Source organism: Plecotus auritus, assembly GCF_963455305.1.
Source record: "Plecotus auritus genome assembly, chromosome: 7".
In the NCBI taxonomy this organism is placed as follows: domain Eukaryota; kingdom Metazoa; phylum Chordata; class Mammalia; order Chiroptera; family Vespertilionidae; genus Plecotus; species Plecotus auritus.
Genome location: NC_137774.1, coordinates 2,606,269 through 2,627,669, shown reverse-complemented (window position 1 = coordinate 2,627,669; position 21,401 = coordinate 2,606,269). Strand labels below are relative to the sequence as shown.

At 65.4% G+C, this 21,401-nt stretch overlaps 1 protein-coding gene across 1 annotated transcript in view; it reads left to right on the top strand.

Annotated features, from left to right (window-relative positions):
- Window positions 1–315: 315 nt before the first annotated feature.
- Window positions 316–21,401, top strand: part of SEPTIN9 (septin 9) — a 79,359-nt gene continuing 58,273 nt past the window's right edge. The window contains exons 1-2 of the mRNA XM_080677727.1: window positions 316–556; window positions 19,049–19,684. Coding sequence (XP_080533853.1) covers window positions 502–556; window positions 19,049–19,684 — 691 coding nt within the window. The 5' untranslated portion in view covers window positions 316–501. The remainder of the gene's footprint in view (window positions 557–19,048; window positions 19,685–21,401) is intronic.

The following is a 21,401-nucleotide window of genomic DNA, read 5'->3' as shown; positions in this document are numbered from 1 at the left end:
GAGTCAGCTCCCCCTCGGCACCGCCCCCGCGTCCGCTGCCCGCCTCCACATCCGCCCACATCTGGCTGCAGCGGGCGTGGGGTGGGGGAGGAGGGGGCCGGCCTCGTCCATCGCCGTCCCCTGGGCGTGGGCCAGGCGGGGAGAAGGGGGGCCCTCGGGTCGAGCGCCCAGGACTCAGCCCGTCCCGCGGTGGCAGCGCGCGCCCCAGCCCCCCCAGGTCTCAGCGCTGACAGGCGGGCGGAGCAGCCAGTGCGAGCCCGGGAGGCCGGGCCAGGGTGCGGGAACCTGATCCGCCCGGGAGGCGGGGGCGGAGCGGGGCGGGGGCGCCAGGAGCGGGAGGCCGGCGCCCGCCCGCCTCCCCCATTCATTCAGCAGAGCCCGCGGGCCGAGGGGCTCCGCGGCCAGCTCTGCACGGCGGGAGCGGGAGGCGGGCGGGCGCCCCAGCAGCTCGCCGGCCGGGCGCTTCCTCCTCGCCGCCCTCCGCGCCGCCCGCCAGCCACCATGTCCGACCCCGCGGTCAACGCGCAGCTGGACGGGATCATTTCGGACTTCGAAGGTGGGTGGGTGCCGGCCGGCGGTGGGAGCGCTCGGGGGCCCCTCGGACGGGAGGGTTGCGTGGAGGGGGAGGCGGGACCCCGATGGGGCGCCCTCCCGCCGCGCGCCCCCTGCCCCGCCCCGCGTCGCTTACGTGGAGGACCCGGTGCGGGGACCGCTGCCTCCGGTTTCCTTCCTTTTATTGTTGTTTGTGTGGGTGCCGCGCGCCGGCCGCCTTGAGGGCGCGGGCTTCCTCGGGACACCGGCGCGCAGTGCCCTCTCCGCGGCCGCTCAGCCCCGCCTTCAGGCTCCCGCTCCCGGCGCTCCCGGTGGGCCCTCGACGTCCACTCGGCCCTGCGCCCCGCAGGCGGGTCGGGGCAGTTGGTTACCCGCCCCCGCGCTCTCCGGGGAGGACAGCCCCCTCCCCCACACCAGTGTTGGCCTGGGCTGAGCAGAGTCCGGGCGGGGGAAGGCCGCCCAGTGGGCCCCGAGAGGTCTTGGGGGGCTCCCCATCGTCCCGCATCCGCGCCTGGGACATCCTCGGCCGCCTCCCGGAGTAGGGCTGTGTGGGGAGGGGGGGGGCCTGCGTGCGGGTAGGGAGTGCATTTTGGCCCCCACTTCCCTCCGGGGTTTACGAAGTGTGGAGAGACTTGGGGGGCAGGGGGGCTTCTCCCTGCGAGTGCGTCCGGCCTCCTGGCTTTGGGCCTGAGTGTGTGTGTGTGTGTGTGTGTGTGTGTGTGTGTGTGTGTGTCTGCGTGCGCGCGCTTTCGTGCGTCCTCGTGACGCCCGTGGCCCTGCGTCCTGGGGAGTAAATAAAGTGCTGGAAGGGAAGCTCACACAATAGTCCCCGCACTCGGCGGCTTTCTGAGGGCGGGTCTGCCTCTGTGGGGACTGGAGCCCCCGCCCCTCCCCGGCAGCCCTGGGCAGAGCCCTCTGGTGGGCTGGGGGAGGCTGGGCTGGAGGCCAAGCCCGGAGGTCCTCCACCCGTCATGGGCAGAACCAGGGCTGGGACCTGGCCGGCCGGAGCCCAGCGGCTCACATGGCCCACCTGGGTCTGGCCCATTTGCGGGGGGGTACGTCCGGGAACCAGAGCCTGGCTGGACCCGCGCGGGGCCCAGGCGTGGTGATTCTGGGTGGGGCCTGCACTGGCCGGCTCGGGGGTGTTCGCTGTCCTGTGGCCCGCCCTCGGCGGACGGTGAGGGTGCCAGGGGCTGGCCTGGCGGTGGGAACACTCAGGCGCCAGCACGAGCAGCGAAACAACCGGGGAGGTCAGGGGCTGTGGAGCGGGATGGCTTGTGCCTGGCGGTGGACACCTTGGCGCATGCTCATCCTGGGGGCTCCCGGACTGACCTGCCTGCTCCCTGCCCTGCGCAGCTGCTGCTCTACCGCCACCCCTCAGGGCCTTTTCACGTCCCAGATGCCCGAGGGCGCCCCCTTCAGGTCGCATAGTGGGCGCGCTCTCCTTGTGGCTGGGGCCTGGACTCAGCTGGCGGTCCCTGCCCCAAAGCACGGTGCTGGGTGCTGGGATTTCGGGGAGGGATGGTTCGATGCGCCCTGAGGCAGGATGGGGAGGTGGAGCTTTGGGGGTCGTGGGGTCCAACAGCTGTCGCAGTTCATGCCATGTAGGTTGTAGGTCGCGAGCGCCTCTGCCTCGGGGTCCCTCCCCACCCGCACCCGCCGGCTGTCCCATCTGAAGATGCTGGCAGCCTCTGCGGCGGCCTCCCCGCGGCTTCTTGACCCTTTAATTTAGTCGGAGACAATGGCCTCATTGAGACCATCCTAGGGCAGCGGTTGGCAGCCTTGTGACTCCAGATGGAGATCTCCGGAGGGTTGGGGCGCGGGGCCTCGTACCCTCCAGTGCCCCGTGTGCATCAATCTCTCCAGGTGTGCCCTGAAAAGTCCAACGTGCTCTGAGGGGTGGGGGTTCAGGCGTTCGAGCCCCGGCTTCCTGCATGTGTGTGAGACCAGGCACCCGGCCTCCCTGCACGTCCCAGGAGCTGCGTGTGGAGCTGGGGGTGGGGGCTCGCAGCCTTGGATGGAGAAGAGGGCACAGCCCAGTGCAAAGTGGGTGGCACAGGGCAGGGGAAGGCCGCTCTGGCTGACCACTGGAGTGCTCATGGAGGAGGCCGACCTTGAGTGAAAGTCAGACCTTGACTGTGGAGGCAGGACAGCCTCCGGTCAGGGCAGCCGTGCAGGCAGGGGAGGCCAGAGTGAGCTGGTCTGCCGGGGCCGGGACATAAGGAGGGGCCGGCTGTGGCTGTGGCTGTGGCTGTGGCTGTGGCTGTGGCTGTGGCTGTGGAGGGCCAGGCATTTGCGACTGGAGCCTGGGCCATCCGGGGAGGCAGCTGGACTGACTGAGGTCCACCCAGAAGAGCGAGGGTCTGTTCTGGGGGCCTTGGCCGTGGTCACCCACGTGGAGTCGCTTTCTGCAGGACGGAGAAAAGGGGCAGGAGGGAGCTGCCAGCTCTGCCTCGGCTGCGTGACGTCAGGCGCCACCACCTAAGCAGGGCGAGTTCTGAGCCACCGTGGCCCCGGGGGCAAGTTTCAATCCGGGCGGCCTGGCGGCCTGCCACGGGCCAAAGGGTGTTCCAGGGATGCGGGCAGGAGTGGTGTTTCCAGGCCCGGTAACATGCCGGGCAGGGCAGCTCCCTGGCAGAGGGGTGCAGTGGGTGCTGGGGGCGGACAGGAAGCTGTCCTGGTGGGTATGTGTGTGTGGAGTGGGTGCCCCGAGTTAAAATTTGGCTGGTGCCCCACGTTCTGGGCACATCTGCCCCCTGCCCTGCGGAGCTCCCACCTTTTTTTTATCACCTGATTCCTCGCCTGTCCCCGCCCTCGAGGACCCAGGCGTGACGGGGTGACATCAGCCCCGTCTCCAGGCAGCAGGGATGTAGCCTGTTGGCTGTGTTGCACGTGTCTGTCGGGAGCAGGTCCCCGGGGACTGGGAGGGTGGCGGCACCCCCCGGGATCATGAACCTCTGCCCCAGCCGTGGCCTCCCCGTCAGTGACCTCGGGGCTCTGCGGGACCCCCCCACACAGGGCGAGAGGAGTACTTTGTATTTTCCTGATGTGATTTTTAGTTTCATTTCCCACTTTTCCCGGCGCAAACGGGCCTACGGGTGGCCTTGGCTCCCGGCACGACCCGTGTGAGGGGGTGGCGGGAGGCATGACCCCGGCCCCTATCTCGCTCTGTGGACGGTGTGTCCTTAAGAGCGCGGGCCCAGTCCTTACCGCCCGGCTGCTGCAGGCCGCGGGCCCCTGTCCCCGAAGAGTTTGCCGTGACCGGATTTGCATGAGGAGAAAGAATCCGGGAAGTCCTCGGCGTCTGTGGAAAGCAGACCAGCGCGCTGGCCCCAGAGCCCTGGCCTGCAGGATCCTGTCCCTCTCAACCCCTGGGGGGCCGGCAGATACCCGGGCTCCTGGCCAAGCCGGGTCTCCCTGTCACAGGAGCTGTTCCTTCTCCAGGAGCTGGCCCCAGCCTCCTCTCCCAGCCCTGCCCCAGGGCCTTGCAGCTGGTGGGCCACCCGCCTGCCTGTAGTCCGCGTGGGGACCGACCGGGCACGTGCTGGACAACTGGACTGTGGAGCTGGGTGTGGTGGGCCACCTGCCTGGGGCTCTGCCGCCCCAGCCTTCCTGAAGGGCGGTCAGGGCGGAGCGGGGTCCGGAGCCGGTGTCTGGGAGGGGTGTCCTTGCCAGCAGCCTCTGCCCGTCCTGGTTGTGTGGTGCTGAGCCTGGTCCCAGCGGGGAGAGCAGGTCCATCTCGGGCTGGCGGGGAGAGCCGTGTTCTCCCGCCTGCTCCCGGGGCTGGTTAGCTCTGTACCGCTCCCCGCCAGGGCGTGGGGATCCCTGGGCACAGGTGGGGCACATGCTTAGGCCACATCGGGGGAGGGGCTGTCCTGCTGGGCAGGAGCAGTGGCCTGTGGCCTCTGACGGGGCGTCCTCAGGGACACACCGACGTGCGGGCTGTGTGCTGCCCGGTGGGAGCCGGGGCCTCCTCTGTGGCCCAGCTCACCCGGGAGCGCCGTGGCCCTCACACCTGGTGCTGGCCGAGCCGAGCAGGGTCCCTCTTCCTCCTGGCACGCCCACAGGTCAGGGGGAGCCACACTCAGAGGTCGGGTGCCCCCTTGGTTCCCCAGCTACATGCCTGGGGGTGGGCTGGCCTGCTGCTCCAAGTGTCCTGGGGTACAGACACCTGGGTACAGACTCCTGGGTACAGACTCCTGGGTACAGACTCCTGGGTACAGACTCCTGGGTACAGATGCCTCGGGTACAGAAGCCTGGGGTACAGACTCCTGGGGTACAGACTCCTGGGGTTCAGACTCCTGGGTACAGATTCCTGGGGTACAGACACCTGGGTATAGACGCCTCGGGTACAGAAGCCTGGGGTACAGACACCTGGGTACAGACTCCTGGGGTACAGACTCCTGGGGTACAGACTCCTGGGGTATAGATGGGAGCACAGGGCCCCACTGGGGAGTGGGGGGCAGGCTCAAGGAATCCATGTTGGCCTCCAAACCCTGGAAGGAGCCCCCTTGCTGCGTAGCGACCCCCAAGGGCTGTGTGTGTAGAATGGTGGGGTGGGTGGGGGCCTCTGGGCATCGGGGGGCGGGGGGGGGGAGGCAGACCTCATTTTTTGGATTCATCCCAGAAGCCCAGCCCGGAGACGCGTTCCTACGCTTTGTCGTGACAAAGCCACCGAGGGAACACGGCCACACGGCGGCTTTCTTTCCAAATCCCTCGGTTTTTTCCCAAATTTGGAGGCTCTCTGAGTTGCTTATGAGGCAGGAACTCTCTGGAACAGTCCCGGAGCCTGAGGATTTGTCATCCCTCTGGCCACGCAGGCCCCCAGGCACCCCTGCGGCCGGGCCTTGGGGCTCAGGCTGTTGAATTTGGTCTGGACAGAGCCCGGAGGCCGCGCAGCCGGACAGGAGACGCTCTGGAGACATCAAGTTTGTTGTCGTGTTTCAAGTGTGGCCAGTGTCCAGAGCTGAGGGGGAGGGACCAGAGCAGGGCCCTGGCTTAGAGGAGGGTACCCACCCACCCCAGCCCCCCACCCGCCCGCGCTCTATTCGGAGCAGGACCCCGGGAGGCGGGAACCTGGGCCAGGCTCTGACCTGCCTTGCGCCTCCCTGCCCCCTGTCTTTCCCGTGTCCCCCAGTCTAACGGCCTCTCCCGGGAGCTGAGTCCCCTGTAGTCCCAGCCCCCTCTCCCCCCAATGTCTCTGGGCTCGCTGGGGAAGCCCACGTCAACCCCAGTAGCAAAATCCAGAAAACTGGGGGGCCCGGCCTTAAACTCAGCCCTTCCCGCCCACAGCTCTGTGCCTCCCGTGTCCCCGTCCCCTGCCTTCAAGTGCCAGGTGAGGTGGGGGAGGGAGGCAGGCCAGGTGTCCCCAGCCCCCTCCATCCACACCTCGGGCTGTAGCATCGAGGGACCATCCGATGGGGGTTGGACGACAGTTGTTCCCTGGGTACAAAGGGGGCAGGGGTACCCCAGGGCCTCAGGCCAGGTCCTGCAGGGATGGGGTGGGTGGTGGGGGGGGTCTGTCTGACAGCCTGGGTCTTGCTTAGACTGAGTGAGGGCTCCCGGGGGCTGTCTCCCTCTCTCCCCGGTGTCCTCGCTCTGCAGGAGGCGCTGGAAGGGGCTCTGGGCCGCTGTGTCTGCTTCCCCGCACCCACAGCCTCCTGTCCTTCGAGGAGCTGGCATGACCCTCTTTGCTGCTGGGCTTGCCACTGTCCCCTGGGGCAAGGCCTGGGGTCCGCGCCTCCTGGGGGGAGGCTGCCTGAGGAGTGGGGGAGGGAGCAACCCCCGACAGCCCCCTCTCTGCCTGCCGGAGGGGAACGGATGGACTCGGTTCATCTTGCTTTTTGGCGGGACGAGAGATAAGTCCCCGGCCGGTCGGCCCAGCGGGTCTGACTGGGATCCGGGCCTTTGCCGCCACCCCTCTCCCAGGCCCGGGCGGGAGATGGAGGTGTTTGTGGTGGGACCGTCCAGGGCAGCGCCTGGTTCCGCGGCTCTCCCGGTGCCTGCTGGCCCCTCCCTGGGTGGAGGGGTACAGGAAGCCGCCTGAGCAGGCTCGCTGGCCCTCCTGCCACGTGGGTGGCCTTTCCCTGAGAGGCCAGGCCCTGCCCGGGTCCCCTGCAGATCCCTGTCATCTCCATGGAGAGCAGCACGTCCGGGCTCCAGACCACGCCGGCCTCTGCGCTGTCCCGGCCTCCTGCCCCCACTGAGGTCGGGCAGGCGCGCTGTGAAGTAGCGGGTGTGGGTGTCCCTGCTGGCCCCGCTGTCCTGGGTGCGAGAGCAGTGTCGCGCGCTCGCTCATTTGTTGACTCACCAGCTGTCTGCGGGCGCCAGCCGACGGCCGGCTCTGTGCTGGGTTCTGAGGGCCAGGCGTGAGCCCAGGAGCGGGTCAGTTCAGGAGGGCTTCCTGGAGGAAGGGGCACCTCAGCAGAGGCCTGGGCAGGAGTTTAGCCGGCAGGGTCTTCAGGCAGGTGATGCTGCTGACAGGGCCTGGGGCACTGAGACGGAGGTGGGGAGAGGGCTGCATTGTGCATCCGTGAGGGGCCTGAGGAGACTCCAGCCTCCACCTGGCCTCCTGGGAGGGACTGGGGTGATGGATTGCGCAGGTGGGCGCCCGGCGTGTTACCTTAGCCAGGGTGTTGCAGGCTCGGCGAGTCTCGCCTTCGCTCTGGCCTCCGTCAGCAAGCGTCAGAGAGAGCAGCTGTGCCTTTTTTTTTTTTTTCTTTTAAATATATTTTATTGATATTTTACAGAGAGGAAAGGAGAGGGATAGAGAGCTAGAAACATCGATGAGAGAGAAACATCGATCAGCTGCCTCCTGCACACCCCCCACTGGGGATGTGCCCGCAACCCAGGTACATGCCCTTGACCGGAATCGAACCCGGGACCCTTCAGTCCGCAGGCCGACGCTCTATCCACTGAGCCAAACCGGTTTCGGCAGCAGCTGTGCCTTTGTGCTAAACTGCTGAGGAAATCCGTGGCAGGCCTGGGCCCAGGGGTGCGATGGGGAAGGTGGTCATTGCTTGTACCTTCGCAGGCCCCGCGCAGGGAAGAGGAGGGAGGCGGAGCTGGGTCCCTGGTTGCCGCCCCCACCCAAGTCCTGGCTTGGGAAGCACCCGCGCTGGGGCAGATGGAGGGATGGGGACTCCGGCGAGGGAGGGGATCCTGCGTCTGCTCTGGCTGCAGCCCCAGTGAGGCCGGTGGCAGGGGGGCGGTGGGGGGGCTCCGATATTTACATCTCTCCTAATATTTAAATGATGAAGCCAGGCTCAGCACACAGCTGCCCTGAGCCAGCTGTCAGGCTCTGGCCTCCCCGCCTCCCCCCGCATTCTTTTTCTCTGACCCCGGTCCAGGCCCTTCCAGCTGTTCCCCCTTTGCTCACAGGCACTTCCTCTGACCCAGCTGGTCCCCATTACCTTTCATAACCATGGCCTTTATTGAGCACCTACTATCTGTGACCTGCCAGGCCCTGGGCTGGGCACCGGGTCCTCCGGGCCACACTGGAAGGCCGACTCGGGTCCTCCTGCCCCCATGCCCGCATCTTCCGTCACTCCCTACTGCCCAGACCTCCCCCTGGCCCTCTGCTGCCAACGAACGCGGGTTCACCCTGCCGGCCACGATGCCAGACTCGGTCTAACTTGTCCTGAGTGAGTTGGGGGGGGGGGGGGGACAGCTGGTGGTCCAGAGCCTGGGTCTGTGGGGGCTGCCTCTGCTCCCGTCCCAGCCTCGATGCTCTCCAGCTCGATGACAGAGCCCAGCTTTCAGGGGGGCGTGGGCTTGGAGGGGGGCGTGCACAGGGCTCAGCTGGTGCTCTCTGCCTTCAGAGCTTAGCTTTTAGGGGCCCTGGGGTGGGGTGGGGTGGGGTGGGGGAGTTGGAAGCAGACGGGGGCAATGGTCCAGTGTGCTGGCTCCCAGCGGCTTCGCCCTTGCCCATGTTGTCACGCTGGGTGAACCCGTAGCCCAGGGGTGGGCAAACTTTTTGACTCGAGGGCCACAATGGGTTCTTAAACTGGACCGGAGGGCCGGAACAAAAGCATGGATGGAGTGTTTGTGTGAACTAATATAAATTCTAAGTAAACATCATTACATAAAAGGGTACGGTCTTTTTTTTTTTATTTCAATGGTTTTATTCATTTCAAACATTTTAACAAGAAGAATGTAAACACTAATTATTATAATTTGAAACTTCAAAAAATGGAGGAATCATAGCACAATAACATACCTTATATTGAAGATGGCAAAGGCAAAATAAAATTGCCTAACAAAGGAAAGGTACAAAAGCCTTTCAAATTAAACTTAAATATAATAAAATAATTTAAAACTAAAACAAATAGAAAAGAACAAAATGTGTAAACAGTAAATTAAACATTTTCTTTAGTGCAACTTCCAAATTATGCCCGGGACGTAGATGTAGATGGCAATGTAGACTGGGTTGAAAGGTTTTTGGTCTTTAAAACATCCACTTCAGTGGGAACAGTGTTGTTGGTCTCCTTTTTAGCTAATGCTCTGATACTGTGCTCTCCAGGGGCGTGTCTCCCTACATCACCACGATAACGTGTCTGCGCATTCCCAGGGTGATGTCGGGGGACGCGTCCGCGGGCATTCCAAGGAGCCTCTGGAAGATGGAGAGGTTGTTCCTTCTACTGAATGGGGGATATAAATCCGGATATAAATCCACCCACTCAGAAGAAGGAGCTTCGGCCGTGTTTCCCGACGTTGCCATGTTAACACTGCTGCTGGTGAAGGAGCGGAGGGGAGAGCAAGAGAACCCTCCGCTCTTTCGGCTCCTCGGGCCGTAGTTTGCCCACGGCTGCTGTAGCCTCTCTGCCTCTGGTTCCCACCCGTAAAATGGGGATGAAGGTAAATCTTCAGGTGGTCATGGCAACCGAGGAGCTAATGCCACAGACGCCCTCAGAGCAGGCCGGCGTGTGGTGAGCGCTCACTGCGTCGACTAGGGAGTCAGTGAAGCAGGCACTGTTCGGTGGATAGCAGAGGGCCCGCCCTCGTCCGCCCGGGCTGCTGTGAAAGGTACCGCAGACTGGACATGCGTTTCTCGGGTCTGGAGGCTGCAAGTCCAGGATCCAGGTGCCGGTAGATGGGCACTTGGTGAGGCATTTCCTGGCTCATACACGGTGTCTCCTCGCTGTCCTCACAGGGTAGAAGGGCACTAATCCATTCCTGAGGGCCCCACCCTCCCCTAACCACCTCCCCAAGGCCCCACCTCCGGACACCATCACATGGGGTGGTTAGGATTCAGCATAGGAGTTTGTGGGACCCAGACAGTCCATCTGTGGCTGGCGGGGGAGGGGGGGGGAGGCCTGGCCGGCTCCTGGATGCCCAGGGCCCACCTCTGTCCTGCCCCATTTCCTGTGGCAGGTGAGGTCAACCTTATTTCCCATGGAGGCCCTCGAAGGTACATGGGCTTTTCTCTGCCCAAGGTAAACCCAGGGTGGGCCCTGGGCAGGTTTGGGGGCCTTGTGACCGACACGCCCCCTCGTCACCTGGGCCTCCGCCCCTAGCATTGCCCAGTGTGCCCTCCGTGTGTGCCTGCCCGGGGAGCTGCCCCCGGAGCGGTGGGGGCTGCGCTGGGGCTCCTGGTGGCAAGGGCAGCGCTAGGGTTTCTTTCTTACAGGATTCTCAGGGGTGGGGTGGGGACAAGGCTTGTGAGCCCCCAGGTGGGGGGCAGGGCTTCACACACTGCTCCTCAGACACGCCCTGGGGTGCCCGGCCCACCCAGAATCTCCGGGGGGTGGGGACCAGCATCTACTTTGGTCTGAGCTGCAGCAGTGGTTCTGATGGCAGAGCTGAGAAAGGTCTGGAAGCTGCAGGTTCGAGCCCCAGGGAATTTAGGGGCGAGTGCTGGTGTGGGGAGGTGTGAGCTGCTGGTGCTACGGCTGCCAGAACCGGAGCCGGATGTAAACATACAGGGCAGGGGCTGGAGGGGCTGGAGGGCGTTTGCCAGGTACAGCCAGCCGGTGGGGTCCGGTCCTGGGCTCACGTCCCTCCCGTAGCTTTCTCTGCGTTTCGCAGCTTTTCTCCATCGCACACAGGTTGTTTTTATAGTCGGGGAAAGAGCAGGTGTAATTATTTTTAAAAGTTCATCGTCGAGCCCTGGCCGGTTGGGCTCGGTGGAAGGAGCTTTGGCTTGCGGAACGAAGGGTCCCGGGTTCGATTCCGGGCAAGGGTATGAACCTCGGTTGCAGGCTCGATACCCGGGCCCTGGTCTGGGCGTTTGCAGGAGGCAGCCAATCCACGTGTCTCTCTCACATCGATGTTTCCTCTCTCTCTGCCTCTCCCCCTCCCTTCCACTCTCTCTCAAAAACCAATGGGAAGATTTCCTGGGGTGAGGATTAACAAAAGTAAAAATAAAAATAGAAAAAGTTCATTGTCGTCAAAATGAAAGAGCTCAGCCCAGCCCAGCCCCCCACCCCGGTTTGAGACTCCGGGCCCCTGTGGCTTCCCCAGCTCCGGCCTGGGGTGCTGAGTGGAGAGCAGGCACTGCTGGCGGCTGCATTTTTGGCCGCAGAGGAATGTGGCCAGAGCTGAGGGCCCTGACCTCTGCCGGGAGGGGCGGGGAGAGGAGGGGGGGGCGGCCGCCCCGTCCACCCTGGCCAGGCCCCTGCGGCCTTGCGGGGCGTTGGAATTGCCGGGCCTGGCTGTTCAGGCCCCATGAGGGCACCTCGGAGCCGGTGGCCGACCGCAGAAGGGCCTTCTCGGGGTCATGCTGTGTCCGAGCTGGGAGGGGCCTTGCAGTTCAGCCCTTCCTGGACTTTTCCAGGAAACTGAGGCCGCAGGGTCATGTGCCTGGCCTGGGCGGGGCGCGGATGGCGCTTGTGACAACTCGGTGCCCCACCCCAGCTGCCCTGGCTGTCTGCAGCGCTTCCTACCCGCCCACTCCCGCACGGTGCTGGGGACAGCGGGGAAAGGCCCATTTTCAGTGAAGGAAAGGATGACTCCCGCCTGCAGTTTCGTTTCCTGCGGGCTCTCTCCTGCCCCAGCACGTCCCACGGAGGGCCCTGCCGGCTGGGTGGGTGGGGGTGGGGACCGTGGACAGTTTCCGGGTGGGTGAGGCCTGGGGCCTCCCTGCCCCGTGTCCCCTGCAGCTGGTGGCGGGAAGGGCCTGGCTGCCGCGGGGCTTCTCAGGGTGGGAGGTGGAGGTGGCAGCCAGGGCCGGCCGGTGTGGCTGGCAGGCGGGTCCGAGGTTCCGGGCTGCGTGGAGGCGCTGGGCAGGGGGGTGTGGGGTCTCCCAGGGGCTCTGGCAGGAGCTCCCTGGCCACAGCTTGCACTTTTGCCTCCTCCCACGGCCAGGAGCAGAGTTGGGGGTTGCCTGTGGGGACGTGGTCCTGGAGATGGGTGTCGGTGCACCCCAGCCCGAAGGGCCACCCGCGACCTGCCCTGGAGGCCTCCCCCCCCCGCCCCGCCCCCCATCAGTCTGCTCGCCCGCTTCTTTGCCAAACCCCTCCTGCCTTGAGGACACAGCAGGCCCAGACCCTCAGGGCCAGCAGGCGAACCCGGAAGGCACCAGGGTTCTGCAGGGCGTGGGGTCACCGAGGCTCCTCCCTCGTCCAGCCCAGCGTGGCCGCCTTGGGCCCCACTGTGGGGAACCCGCCCCTGCTCCCCCCTCCCTCCCCCCCGCCCCTCCATTCCTCTGGAGGCCTCGGCGCAGCTGGACTCCTGGGTGCTGCTCTGAGTGGGGCCTGGCCGGGGCCTGACCTCTGCTCCCGGGGTCACTGTCCCCTGTAATTAGGCCGCTGCTCATATTGGCCTGGGCAGCGCCCACCTGCTGCCACCCCCGGGCCACAACACAGAGCCCGCGGTCCCTTGGCAGGCTGTGAGGGATGGAGGGCCCCACCTGGGCCCAATGGCCCCTGGCGTTGGTTTCTTTTACATTTTCCTGTGCTTTAGCCATTCTCACTGGGGCGGGGGGCGGGGGGGGGGGGAGGGGGTGGTTCTGCATCTCGGGCCGTTGGGAGTGGCCATGACCCATGTGCGCGGCTGCGGGGCTGGGAACAGCTGCCAGCCACACGGGGGCCTGGCCGTCCATCCCTGAGGGTCTCTGGTTGTCCTGGCCCGCACTGGTCGGTCCTGACCCGCACTGGTCGGTCCTGGCCCGCACTGGTCAGTCCTGGTCTGCACTGGTCGGTCCTGGCCCGCACCGGTTGCTCCTGGCCCGCACTGGTCAGTCCTGGTCTGCACGCAGCTCGGTCTTGGGCCGCAGGCAGCTCGGTCTTGGGCCGCAGGCAGCTCGGGCCGACAGCCATGCGCAGAGGCTTGTCTGCAGGGTCCGATGACCCCTCTCCATGGTCTGGGGGCGGGACTCTCAGGGAGCAGCTCTTGCAGGGCCTGGCCATCCGGGAAGAGGCGTGTTTCAGGGAGCAGGGGACAGGGGAGGGAAGAGGTGGAAGGAGGCTCGGGGGGGTCAGTGGGGACCCTCTGGTGGGGGGAGAAGCTCCCTAACTTTTGAGACTCTGGGAGCTGGGTCTGCAATTTGTGGTCAGTCACCTCCCAGGGGCTGCCATATATCAGGGGACCTTTGACCCACGGAGGCCTGAAAGTTCACCCCCCCCCCCGCCCACTCTCCTGCAGCCTGGCTGCAGCCAGGCCTCCTCCCCGCCGCCTGCCTGCCACCCTGCCCGGCTCAGGAAGCCCTCCTCTTATCTAACCCGCATCTCTCTCTCTGCCCCCCTCTCTCTCTGCTTCTCTCTCTCTGCCCCCCTCTTTCTCTGCCCCCCTCTCTCTCTGCCCCTCTCTCTCTGCTTCTCTCTCTCTGCCCCACTCTCTCTCTGCCTCTCTCTCTCTCTGCCCCTCTCTCTCTACCTCTCTCTGCCTCTCTCTCTCTCTCTCTCTGCCTCTCTGCCCCTCTCTCTGCCTCTCTCTCTCTCTGCCCCTCTCTCTCTGCTTCTCTCTCTCTGTCCCCCTCTCTCTCTGCTTCTCTCTCTCTGCCCCCCTCTCTCTCTGCCCCCCTCTCTCTCTGCCTCTCTCTCTCTCTGCCTCTCTGCCCCTCTCTCTCTCTTCCTCTCTCTCTCTCTGCCTCTCTCTCTGTGCCTCTCTCTCTCTCTCTCTGCCGCCCCCCCCCCCCACCTCTCTATGCTGCACCTTCTGCGACAAGACTGGAGCAGACACGTGCTTCCAGATGCGCTCATGCCCCGTCACTTCCATTCAGTCAAAACACAAGGAAGGGCAGCATCTTGGGGCGACGTTTACAGGGTGCCTGGAATGACCCCGGCGCTGCCAGAACCCGGGCAGGGGCAGGGGCAGGGACAAGCACCCGGAAGGCCGTGCCCAGGGGGTACCCTCTGTGGGGGCTTTCCCAGAAGAGGCCCCACCCAGGGACGCGGCCTTGCACAGAGAGACTTCTTGAAGCGAAGTCGCCACGCCCACGGGTCTCACTGAGGCGGCTTCTCTTGGGGTGGCGGCGGGGGGGGGGGGGAGGTCGGGCAACTCCAGGGGTTAACCCGCTGCTGGTAGGTGGCCCATAACTTACTGCCCCAGTTGGGACACTCCTGGGAATGGAAATGGGCGCCCTGACCAATGACAGGCGACAGCAGGAGTGGGCTGAGCCGTCCCGTCCCATGGGGCTGCGTGCGTGGGCCCCTGTCCCAGCGGGGGAGGGGGGCAGCCGTGGCGCCACATCCACAGAAGGCCAAGCGGTGGAGTGCAGACCGGCCCCCCTTCTGTGTCCTGTCGGCGCAGTGACTCTCCGGGGCTGGCGTCGCGAAGTGCCACCACCGGGGCTTCCCACCGGAGAGATGCAGTGTCTCAGGCCCAGCAGCCAGGCGTCGCATTCAAGGGGTGTGGCCCGGCCGGCGGGCTCCGTGCTTGAGCGTTGACCTAGGAACCAGGAGGTCAGGGTTCGATTCCCGGTCAGGGCACGGGCCTGGGTAGCGGGCTCGATCCCTGGTGTGGGGCGTGCCGCAGGTAGCCGATCCATGATTCTCATCGTTGATGTTTCTCTCTCTCTCTCTCCCTCCCTCTCCCTTCCTTTCTTTGAAATCAATAAAAACATATATTAAAAAATAATAATAGCCAAAACTGGTTTGGCTCAGTGGATAGAGCGTCGGCCTGCGGACTGAAGGGTCCCGGGTTCGATTCCGGTCAAGGGCATGTACCTTGGTTGCGGGCACATCCCCAGTGGGAGGCGTGCAGGAGGCAGCTGATGGATGTTTCTCTCTCATCGATGTTTCTAACTCTCTCTCCCTCTCCCTTCCTCTCTGTGAAATATCAATAAAATATATTTTAAAAAAATAATAATAATAAATCAAGGTGTGGCAGGGCTGGCTCCTGCTGGAGGCTCCGAGCGAGGCCTCTCTGCTTCCTTGGGTGGTGGGCGCATCACTGGGGTCTCTGCTCCGTCTCCACGTGGCCTCCCCCGGGTGTGTCTCTCCTTTGCTGTCTCTCCGAGGACACCTGCCTTTGGGTGTCGGGCCCACCCAGGGCAGTCTCATCTCCAGACCCCTTCTTAATGACCCCTGCAGAGCCCCTGTTCCCAGACAAGGCCGCTTCCCCGGTTCCAGAACTTGGACTCGGACAGACCGTGTTGGGGGCCACTGTCCTCAGGCAGCACTGCAGGTTCCGGAAGGACCTGACCGTGCGGCTGGGCCGGGAGGGCTGGGGGTGGGGGGGCTGGGGTGGGGTCCGCCTGTGTCCTCACTTGCCAGGCTGCTGGAGAGCTTTTCCAGGGAGAAAGTCACGTAAGGAATCTGGGGAGTAAGACGAGGTCTGGGATCCCGAGGCCAGCTGTTGCCCGCAGCTGCTCGGGGCTCCCCGCCCAGTGCCGAGGTCCTGTCCGCGTGGGGAGACCACGGATCACCGGCACCCGCGCCCCAAGTGCGTGCTCTTTAATGACTGAACGCGTTGCTGGCGGGGAAGGCTGCCTGCGGCCTGGGAGGGAGGCGGGCCCGTGTGTGTTCTTGGCCCGGGCAGGCTTGTCAGATCTGCTGCTCTCCAGAGCCCGGCGGCCAGGGCCAGGGACCGGGCCGGCCTCCCCGTGGGAGTGTGGGGAGCAGAACGGCCCCTGGGAGACCCCTTTCTTCCAGCCAGGACACCAGAGACGGAGAGAAAGCCGCTCCTCCCAACACCCAACGCCAAAGGCCGTCACCAGAATCAGTGTGTGGGGGGTCCCCTGGGTGGAGAGACCTCCTGGGGACCCTCGGGGACATCGCTGGCTCCCGTGGCTCATCCCCCGGGACCGCGTGGAAACGGGTCAGCTGGGTCCTCCTCTGCCAGGGACCCTCCGGGAGACCGTGCCGGGGGGTGCGCCGCTGGCCTACATCGGGTCGGAGGGCCGGGACGGGCTGTGTGACACTGCCCATGCCCACGCCCCCTCAGCCGGCCACGGCCACCCCGGGCCCTGGACTGGAGCCGGGCGGAGGGCCTGGCCCCGGCGTGGTCTTGAGGCTGTGTGGCCGTGGGGCGCGGAGAGAGGGGCGGGGGGAGGGGGGGTTGAGCTGTGGGTGCTGCTCCTCGCCCTCCAGCCTCCCTTCCTTTATATGGACGTGCCTGTCGTTACACAAGCGCCCGCCCCCCTGGCCGGCGGCTCAGCGTTCCCACTTCCCTGCCAGGCTCAGCCGCAGCCTCCCCTCGGGGCTGTGTGTTGCTTTCTGAGGGCCCCGCCCCCACTTTCCCACCCGCATCGTCCCCCGTTCCCAGCCTTCCACCCCAACCCGCCGTCTCAGCCATCCCCTCCTCCGCGGAGCCCCCAGGGGCCCCGAGACGGGGATCCAGTGCCAGGTGGTCCCTGAGTGGGAGCGAGACGGGGAGGGCGGCAGCCGTGGGCACCCCCACTCTGCACCCCACACCCCGGAGCTGGCCCACCAGGTGGGGTTGGGGTGTTGGCTCCAGCTGTAGCCCGAGAGCTGCTGGTGTGGGGAGCAGGGTTCCCCCTTCCCGCCTTCCCGCCTGGGGCACCAGGTGCCACCAGGAGAAGCTCTGGGCGGAGGGGCACGTACTGGCCGTGGGGTGATGGACGTGGGGAAGCGCCGTGCCGTCTTGGCCACTGTGGGGGGGGGGTGACACGCACACACACGCGCACACGCACGCACGCACACACGGTGCTCACGTGCCGATGGCACTCACACCGACCGCTGTGAAAGTTGTTGGATGGTCACCACCGGCGCCTCTCCTGTCTGCCCTGCTGCCTCCGAGGCAGCCTCCGCTGCCCCCTGCCCCTCAGCCCACCCTCTGCCACCCTAGGGCCCTGCCTGAGCCCCTCCCCCCCCACTGAAGTTGTAGCCCAGGGGGTTCATCCTTCTCATGGCCCTTGCCTTAGTTTCCTGGGGCTCCTATAACATCACCCCCTGATCCGCACAGCTCCCCCTCCGAGAACTTTGCAGTCCCTGCCGGGCCTCGGGTGGCTGAGCTTTGCCACCCAGGGTTCTGTGCCCTGTGTCTGCCAAGAAGGAGGTGTGCCCAGGGCTCGGAGAGGGCCTCCCGGGAGCGCTGTGGCCGGGGGACGGGGATTCGGGGGGCAGGTATCGGGGACGGGGTCCTGCGTGGCCCCCCACTCCGGCGTTGGGATCACACCCTCCCCGGCCACCTGCCTGCCTGCCCCCCAGCCGGGCCCGGGTCTCCTGGCTGGAATGTGGAGGGAAGGGAGGGAGGGTTGCTAAGAGTGGCCCTGGAGAGCGGGCGGGGCCTGGGGCCAGCACAGGTGGGAGGTAGGGAGTGGTGGAGCCCCTGAAATCCTGGGCTGGGGTGGGAGCGGCGAGGCGAGCGAGGAGAGGGCTGGGGGGACCTGGCCGGCGGGAAGGAGGTGGTGAGTGTCCTGGACGTGGGCCCGCCTGGTCTTCATAACCAGGAGCAGCTGGTCTCCTCTGACTGCGGGCGTGGCGGCTTCTTAGGCCCCCCCCCCACCGCCTGGGGGGAGGGCGGGAGCAGAGAGGTGGGGGCGTGTGGGAGTCAGTCCCCCCCCCACCCCCACCCCACCCCCCGGGGCCCAGGTCTGGCTGGGGCACGCAGGGCAGGAGGAGGCAGGTGCAGGGGAGGGTGAGGACAGAGAGTCGGGGCAGAGGGGGCCAGACCACGCCGGGGTTCTGCATGATTCCACCAGAAACTGAACGACCACGTGCTTAGAACCGTGGGCCTTGGAGCCAGGCAGACACGCCTCTGGGTCAGCGCCCCCTCCACCCCCGTCCCTGCTGCAGGGGAGGTCAGCGGTGGCCGGCGGCGGGGGGGGGGGGGGGTGGCCTCTGGCCGGAGACAGGACCCTGCGTCCTTGGCTCTAGTCTTCCTTTGGGAACGAAGTCAAACGAGACAAGGGGCAAAGGCAGGCGAGATTGTATTTGCAGAAAAGGACCCCCTCAGATGTGGTCTGAGCGGGCGACTGGCCCCCAAACCAAACCAAGTGCCCCGCTCAGTGGGGGGCTGTGAGGGGGGACTTACACCTCTCGGCTGGCGTGGCCCTAAGTAGGCCTCTCCCTCCCTTACCTCTCAAAAGGATGTTTGTCTTCAGGCCCTAAGGCTCCTTCACCCAGGGTTACTGCGCCCGGTCTTCCCTGTCCCGTAGGGGTCTGTTGTCTTCAGTACCTAATTTGGGGTGTCACCTCTCACACGTATTTCCTCCAAGCCCTCACGGCCTCACCCAGCTCATATCTTTCTAGCTGTCCACTCTTTTTTTAAAAAATATGTATTTTTATTGATTTCAGAGAGGAAGGGAGAGATAGAGAGAGAGAAACATCCATGATGAGAGAGAATCATGGATCGGCTGCCTCCTGCACGCCCCCCCACGGGGGATCGAGCCCACAACCCAGGCATGTGCCCTGATTGGGAATTGAACCCGGGACTCGTCAGTCCGCAGGCTGACGCTCTATCTGCTGAGCCACACCGGCCGAGGCGAGCTGCTGACTCTTTAGCAGGAACGTGGCCTAACCCGGCCTCGGTTTCCCCATCTGTACCGGGGACAACGGCTCTGTTTGCCGCGGAGGGTTGTCTCCAGGGCTCAGGGCGAGGTGCACGGCGAGCCAGTCTCGCCTCCGTGCGATGCTCAGTGTCGGCTCCTCGCGCCGCTGTTTGTGTGACGGGGTCGTTTTCACGTGGTTCTGAGGGTCACGGTGCTGCCGTTCCTGGGGATGTGTCCCTGGCTGCTGCGGGGGGGTGGGGGTGGTGATGGCGTGTTTGCTGATGGTGTTGTGTTGGGAGCATGCAAGGAGAAAGGAAGGCCGCGGGGAGGAAGAAGTCAAAGGCTCCCCGGAGCCAGGCATCCCCGTAGGAGACGTGGCTGGTCCACACGTGGTCGTGGCGGGACAGCGAGGCCGGCACCGTCCAGGCTCCAGCCTTTTCTCTCTCCACCATGATCGCTGTGCCTCTGAGTCTCCTGGTAGAGGGGGGCTGTCCCCTCCCTCTCTGAGTCTCCTGGTAGGGGGGGGCTGTCCCCTCCCTCTCTGAGTCTCCTGGTAGGGGGGGGCTGTCCCCTCCCCCTTCTGAGAGGTGCCCGCTCACCGCACGCAGGATGTTCCGGGGTTCCCGAGCCTCCACTCATCCTGCCCTGCTCTCTGTCTTTCAGCCTTGAAAAGATCTTTCGAGGTCGAGGAGGTCGACACGCCCAACTCCACCCCACCCCGGAGGGTCCAGACCCCCCTGCTCCGGGCCACTGTGGCCAGCTCCACCCAGAAGTTCCAGGACCTGGGGGCGAAGAACGCCGAGCCGCCAGCCCGCCATGTCGACGCCCTAAGCCAGCGCTCCCCCAAGGCCGCCCTGCGAAGGGTCGAGCTGTCGGGGCCCAAGTCCGAGCCCATGTCCCGGCGCACCGAGATCTCCATTGACATCTCGTCCAAGCAGGTGGAGAACGCCGGCGCCCCCGGGCCCTCGCGGTTCGGGCTGAAGCGGGCCGAGGCGCTGGGCCACAAGACGCCGGAGCCCACGCCCCGGAGGACGGAGATCACCATCGTGAAACCCCAGGAGCCAGCCCACCGCAGAGGGGAGACCCCCGCCTCCAAGGTCTCTGAGGTGTCCACCGCCCCCACGGCCGACCCCGCCCCCAGGAGGGTGGAGATCCAGGTGCCCAAGTCGGCCGAGGTGCCCGCCGCCCCCGTCCCGTCCCTGGAGAATTCAGAGCCCACGCCGCTGTCTCAGCTGCAGAGCAGGCTGGAGCCCAAGCCCCTGCCTCCCTCGGCCGAGGCCCCACCCAGGAGCCAGGAAGGTGAGTAGCCAGGGGCCTGGTGTCGCCAGGTGTTGCCAGGGGTGGTGATCGTTGGGGGCGGGAGCTGGCTTTGCGACGGACAGAGTCTTGGAGAAAGAAGATGAATGCGAGGGCGGGGGGGGGGGGGGGGTGCTTCCGTGGGGACCTAGAACACACAGGGGCCAGCGGCCGCGGGCTCAGGGAGCAGCCTGTCCAGGGCGGATGGGCCAGATGCAGCAGGTTGCACTGAGCTGGGCTTCGGAAAGAACCCCTTGACGGCCAGCATGGACCGTGCCGTCCACCTGCTGCTGTGTGAGCCGGGACGCGGGGCTGGAGCCCGGAGCCTGGAAATGAGAGGCAGGGGCGTTTGTGCCTCGAGGACGGCTCTCCCGTTCCGAGGTCACGGGGCCCAGGGCAGGAACAGCAGGCGGCCCTGGGGGTGCCTGACAGAGGCCAAGGTCCCGGGGTAGGAGCTGGGGGGTACGGGGGGGGGGGGTCCTGCCCGCCCTGAGGTTTTGCATTGGAGGTTTTCGCCCTCCTCGCCCAGGAGAACACAAGAAACCTCATCTCTGCACCCTCAGCCCCTCTGGGCTGCTGGGGAGGGGCCCCCGGGCCAGGGGTCTCCATGATACCTGCCCGCAGCTGCGTTTGGGGGTGATGTTCTGAAGGAGGGACGGGGAGGGAAGCAAGGGGCTTGGATACTGTCCTCAGAGGACCCAACCCCAGACTCGGGCTCGCTCGGGGAGCTTCCGGGGGGGCTGTCCCAGGGGATCCCCGCTGTGAGCTGCATGACTGCTGGGTCAGGTCTGATTGCCCGACTCTGGACCCGTGAATGTTCAGTAGGTATTCTGTGCGTTGGACAGACAGGACGTTCTGGGTTTTTGATTTACCTTTTTGAAATGACTATTTTTAATTGTGGTTGTAATACACATAACGTAACATTTACCCTTTTAACCGCGTTCAGTGCACAGCTCAGTGGCCTTAGGCACATTCACATCGTTGTGCAGCCGTCCCCACCACCATCTCCAGAACTTCCTCCACCCCCCCACCCCCCAGTCGCACAGTCACACCCACCCCCCAGGCCCCCCACTCCACCACCATCTCCAGAACTTTCTCCACCCCTCCACCCCCCCACCCCCCAGTCGCACAGTCACGCCCACCCCCAGGCCCCCACTCCACTCCCCGGCTGTGCGTTTGGCTGCTTTAGGTCCCGAATAGGAGTGGGTCACACAGCGCTTGTCCATGGGTGTCTGGCTGTCCCTGAGCATCGTGTCCTCACGGTCTGCCTGTGCCGGAGCAGGTGTCGCGGTTCCTTCCTGTTTAAGGAAGGTGTTCCGGGGGGGGGGGGGGTGTCCCTCGTCTTTGATGGACAGCGGCTGCTGCTGCTCCGCGGGGCTTGGCGGTGTGCGGTGACCATGGGCGCACGCCTCTCTCCCAGGCCCTGCCTTCGCTTCCTCTGGCTTTTCCTGGTTGAGTGAGACTTTGCCAGTGGCCAGTGGACTCGGGGACCGGAGGGCCCTTGGCTGGCGACCGAGTGGGGTGTGGGGTGAGCCGCTGTGTTCCCTGCAAGCGAACGTTTGAGCAGGTGGGGCAGGGGCTGAGGGGCTGAGGGACCTGCCTGCGGCGCCGGCCACTCTGAGCCGCTGACTGTGTGGGTCTGCTCTGCTCCCATGTCCATCTCCCTAAACTTGACCCTGGTGTGCTGTGAGGACAGAGCCCCGGCCAGTGTTTGGGGCGT